This window comes from Peromyscus maniculatus, chromosome 4 (assembly GCF_049852395.1).
Source record: "Peromyscus maniculatus bairdii isolate BWxNUB_F1_BW_parent chromosome 4, HU_Pman_BW_mat_3.1, whole genome shotgun sequence".
Classification (NCBI taxonomy): Eukaryota; Metazoa; Chordata; class Mammalia; order Rodentia; family Cricetidae; genus Peromyscus; species Peromyscus maniculatus.
This window is the reverse complement of record NC_134855.1, coordinates 64,313,683-64,323,286: the sequence shown is the minus strand read 5'-3', so window position 1 is coordinate 64,323,286 and position 9,604 is coordinate 64,313,683. Positions and strand designations below refer to the sequence as shown.

General features: G+C 33.5%; 1 protein-coding gene across 1 annotated transcript; it reads right to left on the bottom strand.

The window, feature by feature from the left end:
* Nucleotides 1-611: 611 nt before the first annotated feature.
* On the bottom strand, nucleotides 612-1,556 carry LOC102928055 (olfactory receptor 10AG1-like). Its single transcript, XM_006989774.3, has one exon. It carries the CDS (start codon nucleotides 1,554-1,556, stop codon nucleotides 612-614), a length of 945 nt encoding a protein of 314 aa, XP_006989836.3.
* Nucleotides 1,557-9,604: the final 8,048 nt, after the last annotated feature.

Sequence of the window (9,604 nt, the reverse complement as noted above, 5' to 3'; positions counted from 1 at the left end):
CTAGGAATATTAAAAAGGGACACCAAATTAACGGAAGAGTGACAGGATAGGGAGAATGACTACAAAATGCCAGCACCTGGGCATGACAAAGCCAATGAGATTTTGAACACATGGCTGCTGCTCTTCCCTTTACTGGGCCTGAATGAAATTAGCCCTATCAAAAATAAGTTAAGAAAATAAGGAGGAAACTTACTTTGCCTACAGAAATCCTACCTACTAACAAATTCAGTGAGAGCAGGGGTCAATGTCTTCAGTTGATTATACATAACACATTCAAACCTGTGGTAGCATGGAGGGCCTCAGTTAAGCCCCATGGGTCATGAAAGACAACAAAAACAAGTACTTGTGGGGAAAGGTTGGATGGAGGAATTGAGTTTTGAGAGGAATAGGGAATGTATTAGAGAAAAGTAGAAAAATGTTAAAGAACAAATTAAAAATGTTTCATTAGACATACAACATTGACAATATAACAATTTGGTTAGTGTATTTCTATGAAAAATAATTTTATACTAACTTTCAAAAGTAACATAGAGATCATAATAGTAATTAACATCTAAAAGTCTATGTGAGAACTGTGGTTGCAATATAATTAGCGTACATAGTCCATTGCACTATGTTCTAAGCAATAATCTTCTCAGAGCTACAATCACATCCTTGTTCCTAAGGCTATATATCATGGGATTGAACAAGGGGGTTAGAATGGTGTAAAAAAGGGACAGGAGTTTGTCACTTACTGCAGAATGTGTTGACTTTGGCATAAAGTAAGTAATAGATGCAGAGCCAAAAAACAAAACCACCACCACCAGATGGGAAGAACATGTGGAGAAGGCTTTTGCCTGTCCTTCAGCAGTTGGCAACCTCAGGATGGTGGCAATGATTTTGCTGTATGATGTTAGTATTAGTATAAAAGGGATTGTGGCAAGCAAGATAGCCACGACATAGACATACAGTTCATTAACAGAAGTGTCTCCACAGGCCAGCTTAAGTACAGGGGGTATGTCACAGAAGAAGTGATCTATCTGGCTAGAGTTACAGAAATGTAGAGAGAATATCTGACAGGTTTGCCCTAGCTGGAATGGCATGCCACCAAGCCAGGAGCCCACTGCCAGCTTTGTGCACTTGGTTGGGTTCATGATCAGAGGATAGTGCAGAGGGTTGCAGATGGCCACATAGCGGTCATAGGACATCACTGCCAGGAGAATACTGTCAGTAGCTGCCAGCATTAGAAAGAAACACATTTGTGTGGCACAAGCCAGAAGAGAAATGCTTCTGTCCTGGGTCCAAATGCTATACAGAATTCTAGGTAGGGTGACTGATACATAGCAGATTTCCAGAAAAGAAAAATTTGACAGGAAAAAATACATGGGTTTGTGTAGTGCAGGATCAATCCTGGTTATTAAAATTATGAAGCCATTTCCAATTAGTATAATTAAGTATATTATGAAGAACATCCCAAAGAGAAAGCCCTGAAGATTGGGAAGGTTAGAGAATCCGAGGAGGAGAAACTGTGTCTCTGCGGAAGTATTGTCCTCTTCCTTGATGTCTGTGTGTTTCATCTGTGGGGATGATTCAACCAGAAGTACACTTCCTTATCCTTGGTTTTACTATATCATTTAGAAATGTTATCGTATTTGTATGTTTTTCAGTTCTGCTTACAAATACACACACACACACACACACACACACACACACACACACACACACACACATATATATATATATATATATATATATATATATATATATACCTTGATTAACTCAGACTGTGTCATGATAAATATTCTTTGTCACTAAATATACCTTTGAGGTAAATGCTGCTGTTTTCCACCTCTCTACTGGGTACATAATATGTATTCTTGTTAATGGTACAATACGCACTCTTTTAAATTATTATCTAAATATTCAAAGTGACAAATTATGAATTAATGATTTTATTTTAGTTAGCTGCTTAATTTTCTTCCAAAATTGTTTGCTGTGATCATCACAAATCAATTTTATTATAATTAAATATTCTTTATTCACTTAGAAATTATATATCAAAAAATTTCTTCAATGTTTTAATGTGGTTTTCTAAACCCTCTTATCCCAATAGTACTGTGTATATGCAATTTATTGCAAAACTCATGATAAACTAAGCACCAGATTTTATGAGATTCTATTTTACATTTAAATTTTTGCAAGTTTGTTGTAAAATCTATGCAATCAGAATTCATATTTCTTAGTCTATCAAATTCTTTGAAACTGTATGCAAATCAAAAGATATATTAATTACAGGTTTTTTTACAAATAGTACCCTGCAGTTTATAAAGTATTTAAATAAGAACAAATGCCTACTTGTAATTTCTACTGAATTTCTTTCTCAGCACAAAAAATGAGAGTCTGAAGGTTTTCAGCTGGCACACACCTACACACACACACAGTCACATGAGAGAGAGACAGAGAGACAGAGAGACAGAGAGACAGAGAGACAGAGACAGAGACAGAGACAGAAAGACAGAAAGAGGAATGTTAAGTGATTTAAGAAAGTCTGTTTTAGCAATTTGTGTACATAACTTGCCTCCATAGCTGTGCATTTATTTGTTGGTGGTGCAACAGTCTAAGCCATAGCTAGGTGAGCAGTCTACCTCCAAGCTATTTCATCAACACATGTATGCAAGTTATGTACACAAATTGCTAAAACAAACTTCCTCAAATTATTTAACATTCTTCTCTCTGTCTCTCTGTCTCTCATGACTGTGTGTGTGCAGGTGTGACAGCTAAAAACCCTCAGACTCTCATTTTTATGCTGAGAAAGAAATTCAGTAGAAATTTCAAGTAACTACATGTACTTTTTCTTACTTAAATACTTTATGAATATTAGCTGTTATCACCTTTGAAACAATAATTTTATGTAGACCTTGTAGTATTAATTAAAACCTTTACTATACATTGTATTGTGTTTCACTAATGAACTTTAGAAATTAAAATTAATATAAAAATATTGTATGTATATTATAATCTAAAAAATGAATACTGTATCAAAATAGATATGTGTAATTATATATATATATATATATATATATATATATATATATTTGTATAATTGCCTTGATTTTGAAGAGTTTCCTATGAAAACTTCTGTAGAACCAAATAACAATATGCAATAATTCTATAACATTTTCAGATTCACTTCTGTTAGATCTTGACACTCTGCCACTGGGAGCTGTTTTGACCATTATAGGTGTTAAGCCCATGTCAATGGTCATCATTCAACATTTTAATTCTCTACTGTAGATAGAAGGAATTTCATGATATATGTTCCCCAGATGTCATATCATTGAAACATTTAAACATATACTTAACAGAAAGTAATAATGTAATATACCTTAGCACATACAATGTTGATGTTGATTACTGTGATCCTTAACATATTAGTCTTTCATATGAAAAAGGATTGTATATGCTGTTTGCTCTGGATGATATATCATTAAATAACAGGAGAGTAGGGTAAAGCCAAGCTGAAGTAATGTTTAAAACTTAACCAATTCAATTTTTAATTACTTTGTGAATTTTATTCAAATGCTGATATTAAAAATATAAAAATACAGGAACACAAATTTTTGTCAGTCAAATGTAGACTATGCTGTTTGGAATTTTATAAGTTATAGTTCTTACCTTGATTTATTGACATACAATAGTAAAATGATAAAGAAATTTCTTTTTCTAAGCTCAAGAAATTTTCCTTATTAGAAACAGAGGTCCAACACCTTCTGAAATATATTCTCTTGTCATAACATAGTATTCTACTTAACCAGGAATTTTCTCTACCCTTGGGACACCTCTTTTCCCTTGTTAATTTCTAATTAAAGAGAAATCCTTTTTCTTATGACTCATGAATTTGGCATAATAGGAATCACAAATTAAATTAGCAACATATATATATATATATATATATATATATATGTCAGTATTTGTTTTTGTTATTATTAAGAAATATTAGGATTGAAAATATCTGAAATTGCTAACTATACTTTTTTCAGTACTGAAGATTGTAACTAAGGCTTCCTGATGGAAACACTTGGCCACTGAATCAGATTTTCAGCATTGATATTTATTGAGGTAAAGGACCACAAAAAGACAAAATTCTTGCTGTGATCAACCTGCCTATGTGTTCATAGTGCTGAAGTCAGTGGTTTCTGACAAATCCTAAGTGTAACTGCATTTTATATATGGTAAGACATTTTAACTTATCTGAACATGTGTACTGTCTTAGAGTAATTAAAATATACTTTTTGACACAAAATTCCAACCACATTTTGACATCTTTAACATGTCTTTCATTAAAAAATATGTTACCAAGGATGGGCACATTTTATCTCAACCAAATAAATAGATAGATAGATAGATAGATAGATAGATAGATAGATAGATAAAAACAGCTGTACATGTTCCTTTATGAACTATTTGAAGCAAGGATGATTTTATAAATAAACAAACAAAACTGTCCATGTTCCTTTATGAACTATTTGAACCAGAATGGACACATTTTATCTCAACCAACCAACTAATCAACTAACTAAATAAATAAACAAATAAGTAAATAAATGCAGCTGTCCATTTTCCTTTATGAATTATTTGAAGAAGGAAAGGTATGTAGAATTTCAAGTATCAATTACTCATCCAAAACTAATCACCAATCCATAGCAACTGGGAGGATAGATTCCTAAATTTATTGTCTAGCTAGACTACCATTGATGGGCTGGGATTCTCAATTCAACACCATTTACATTCAGATGTCACAATCCTGAGGTCCACCCAGTCACTGATTGAGTTCCCCATCAATGATTTCCCTTTTTAAGTACTAATTCATAAGGCAAATTTTGATAAAATTCACAAAGACCCCATATAAACACACATGAACTCACATTCACAAAATAAATGGAAGAAAAAATTAGATGACTGTGAGAATCTGTAATTAATTTACAGAAATGTTAAGATTATGATTGAAGAACTTATGATTAAGAACCATGAATTGTCACCCAGCCTACACGTTGACATCCTTGCCCCAAATGGAAGACTATGTATTAATTTGACAATTTTGAATGATACAATTTGCATTAATGTGGTTAAATCCTGGATATTATGAACATACTGGTATATTTCTAAGTCATTTTTTTCTCCTTACACTTATGTTACTACCTACTGGTATTAGACATCTTAGACATGTGTTTTTCTGTTTATTACCTTAGTAAAGCTTTGATTTTATTTGTGTCTTTTGTACAAAGATAAACAGCAATTAAGACACTGACTTTAGAAATTAATTTTTTTTATTTAAGTAAACTTAAAAAAAGTCACTTCCAATTATTGAAAGTCATTTGCAAGATTTTATATCATTTACCTGCCATACACATAAATCTTACCAATTTGCCAAACTAAAATTTTGCTGTACAAGGACAGCAATAGACATGCTAAGGTGGACTAAGGAAAGTCCAGGAAGCTGTAACTGTACAGAACAACGAAGGGCAACTATAGAATGCTAAAAGCAGAGTAAATAGTCTTCTATCTTTCCCAGATAAGAGCACACCAATTGATTATCCAATCCCATGTGATCAGCTCTGAAAACATACAAACAAGTAACATTATATGATTGATCAGGTTGTATTTTAGAATATACATGTCTATACATATATGTATGCAAAATTAATGATAAAAGAGACCACAGATTTGAAAGAAATGAGAAGGGGTATATGAGAGGGACTGGAGGAAGGAAAGGGGTAGAGAATATGATATAATTATAATCCAAAATATAAATAAGATGTGAATTTTGTTTGAAAAGCAAAGATAAGCCACTTGTTGCTTGCTTTGCTCTTTTAGGGACCCACCACCCAGCTCCCAAATAAATCACTTGCAGAGAGACTTATTATTAATTATGAATGCCCGGCCTTAGCTTGGCTTGTTGCTATTGTTGCTAGCCACCTTTTCTGAGCTTAAATTGTCCTGTCTACATTTTGCCCCTGGGCTTTTCCCATTCCTTTCATTCTGTAAGTCTTACTCTAACTCCATGGCTGGCTATGTAGCTGGATATCTGTCCTCTGGAGTCCTTCTCCTTCTCTGGCTACTTCTTCCTTTATCCTAGATTTCTCCTTCTATATCTCTTTCTGCCTGCCAGCCCCACCAGTTATATCTCCTGCCTCACTATTGACCATTCAGCTCTTTATTAGACACCAGGTGTTTTACACAGGCACAGTTACACAACTTCACAGAGTTAAACAAATGAAACATAAACAAAAGTAAAATACCTTAAAATAATATTCCCCAACATCAACTCCATATAGTGTTATATAACACTGACTGATCTTGGTATTTTCCATTACAATTATTTTATAGTTAAAGTAAATTTGAAATGTCTTTTCTCTATTTAAAGTTTCTTTTTTTTAAATTTGTATCTCAAATTTTCATACAATATACTTTTTTTTGTTTGTTTTTTGAGGCAGGGTTTCTCTGTGTAGCTTTGCGCCTTTCCTGGATTTCACTCTGTATACTAGGCTGGCCTCGAACTCACAAAGATCCACCTGCCTCTGCCTCCAGAGTGCTGGGATTAAAGGTGTGCACCACCACTGCCTGGCACAATATACTTTTATAATGTTATAAAGCTTTCCTCCAACTCCTCCCAAATCCTTGCCACTCTCCTATTTCTCCAAATTTTGTGATCCCCCTGAAAAATAACAAAATAAAACAAAAACAAAAACATAATAAAACATGGAGTCAGTTTTTGTGGTGACTAACTCTGCTTCTATTCATAATAGTCATAAATTGGAAGCAACCTAGAAATCCACTAAGCACTGAAAAGATAATGTAAATTTGGTACATTTACACCATAGAATATTGTTCAAATGTTAGGAAAAGTGAAATCATCAAATCTCAACTAAAATGGTGGAGTAAGAAACAATCATCCTGAATGAGACAATTAGATGCATAAAAGACAAACATTACTTGTTTTCTCTCTTACATGGATGCCAGTTTTTAATCTTTTTATATGTGTGCTACAGTGAAAATAACTAGAGAGTTTAGGTACTTAGTAAGTTCCCAAAAGAGAAGAGAGATCTTCCAAGGAAGGACAATGCAATATAGTGTTACTTAAAGTTTGAATATTTCAATTCATTTTTCTTTATCTTTGAAAAGCATCATTAATATAAATTTGAAACTCAAATTGGTATGAGGATGTAGTAATGTGACATAGTATAGCACAAGGCCATGATTACTTCTATGGTCTAAATAAATAAATACAAGAATAAATAATAATGAATGGGTAAGTTTATCACTTGATATTTCCTACAGGTATCTAACAAAGCAACAGGAGTCACTTGCATGGTCAAGATCATGTATTATTAATCTCAAGCTCCAAATTTTCTTTGGTTCCTTCATTGACTACTAGTAAGTAACAAAAATTGTAATTGCAGTTGAATTATTTTGTGAATATATATTGAGCACCACTTAATTTAAGCACCAGTCTATGTCTACAGTGATGAATATATTTTCTAATATGCACACTATGCATTTGTTATTGTTGTTGGATACACTAAAATAATAATAGGTATTCAGGAATTTTATTAACAATTTCAAAATTGAAGAGAATACACACATTCATGTTGGTTATGATTTTCTTGTCTTACCAACTAAATGACTGGAACATTTGTACTTATTATTCTTCTATATTGTGGCCACATTTCCTTTGGGTATATATTCAACATTGCCTTATTAGATCTTTGGTATTCTGTTTTAAATTCCTGAGGAGCTGCCATACTATTTCTATAAAGCATGTATTACCTTATATTTTCTTTATAATCTATAAGAAATATTTTGCTTCTTAGGTCATGTGCATACTTGCTATCTAGAATAGTTAATAATAGCTATAGTAACACACAAAAAGTGATAGTACTATGAACTCATAGTTTTTTTTTTCCTGATAATCTGTGGTGTTTGATACTGTCACCCATTGTCACTGTGAATTAGATGCTAATTCAAAATTCAAATGTATGTCACAGCTATATAGGTGACTTAAGTCTACCTCAATGACATTATTTTGTTTGTCAGAAGAGTAGCACTATCTTCTTGAGATTATTCTATAGGAAGTATTCACACAATTAGTCCATCAACTTGAGGTTATGTGGTGATATATTGGGTACCCTAATAAAATTTTCCTGATGATTAGAGAACAGAACAAGCCACTAGATTAAACATAGAGGCCAGGCAGTGGTGGAAAAGACCTTTAATCCTGGCACTTGGGAGGCAGAGATCCGTCTGGATCTCTGTTAGCTCAAAGCCATCCTGGACTACACGAGATTGACTCAATGTAGGAGAGAAACAAAGCCAGGCAGTGGTGGCACTTACCTTTAATTTCATTACTTTGGAATCACACACCTTTAATCCCAGCACTTGAGAACTCATGCCTTTGCTTGGGAAGCACACACTCCTTTAATCCCAGGAAGTTATGGATGGGTGAAGAAAGGTATATAAGGCATGGGGAGAAGAGAACATATTTTTTTTCCACTGAGGAACTTTTTCAGCTAGAGGCCTTTTTGCTAGAAAGCCTTTTCTGGCTGAAGAGTTGGTGAGGTAAGAGGTGGTGGCTGTGGCTTGCTCTGCTTCTCTCATCTTTCAGCTTTCCCCTTAATATCTGGTACCAGGTTTTTATTAAGACCATTTTAACATTCATGCTATATTATAGGGGTTGAGGTCATTGTTTTCTAAGGGGTCACTAGTTGCAAAGGTTGTATCTAGAGATTACCTCTTAGTTTATAACCCAGCCTTGCTGATACCCCCCTTTTGTTCCCCCAACTCATCATGTAACTCTAGCATACCCATGTTTTTTCTTCTTTTCTTATTGCATAATCAATTTGTTGCCTGGAAAATATGTTTCATATATATTTTTTTTTCCTATTCACATCTGGAGTCCCATTTCACATATTATTGTTATACTCACCAGCACACAAAGATGATTTGGTGATGTCTGTGAACACTTGATGTGTTTATTTCAATATTGCAATGAGGATGTATGACTAACTTACTTGTTCTTCATTTGATCATATTCCAATCCCCAATTGCTATAGTTTCTTTATTAAAATACCCATCATAGTCTGGCATGGAGTCATTAAGGAACAAATAACACATGCTGGTGAAGATAGGAACTAACAGAACTCTTCCACCCTGCTGGTTGAAACAAAAACCAGCCAAGCCTCTATAGAAATCATTTTGGTGATTCTTCTGAAGTGAAAGTCGATCAGCCAAATGACTCAGCCCTACCAATCCCATTGACAGCATTGAAAAATGTCAGGAACTTATGAATACATTAATTCTGACTGCAGTGTTCACAAGATGGCAGTTGCACAACTAACCCAGGTGCCAGTAAACAGAAATGTGTATTTAAAATGAGTCTTATATACACAATGAATAGTATTTGCAACTACAAGGAAAAGCAAATACATGAAATTTGTCAAAAGTTGGATGCAATTATAGAAAGTCAAATTAAATGCATTCATTCTGTCTCAGAAAGATGAATATTAAATGTTTCTCTGATATTGGCTTGAGATATTTTATTGAAATTGCTAAATTAAAGTGTATGTAT

Excerpts from the sequence above, each read along its gene's own strand:
- LOC102928055 (XM_006989774.3), bottom strand. The coding sequence starts at position 1,556 with ATGAAACACACAGACATCAAGGAAGAGGACAATACTTCCGCAGAGACA.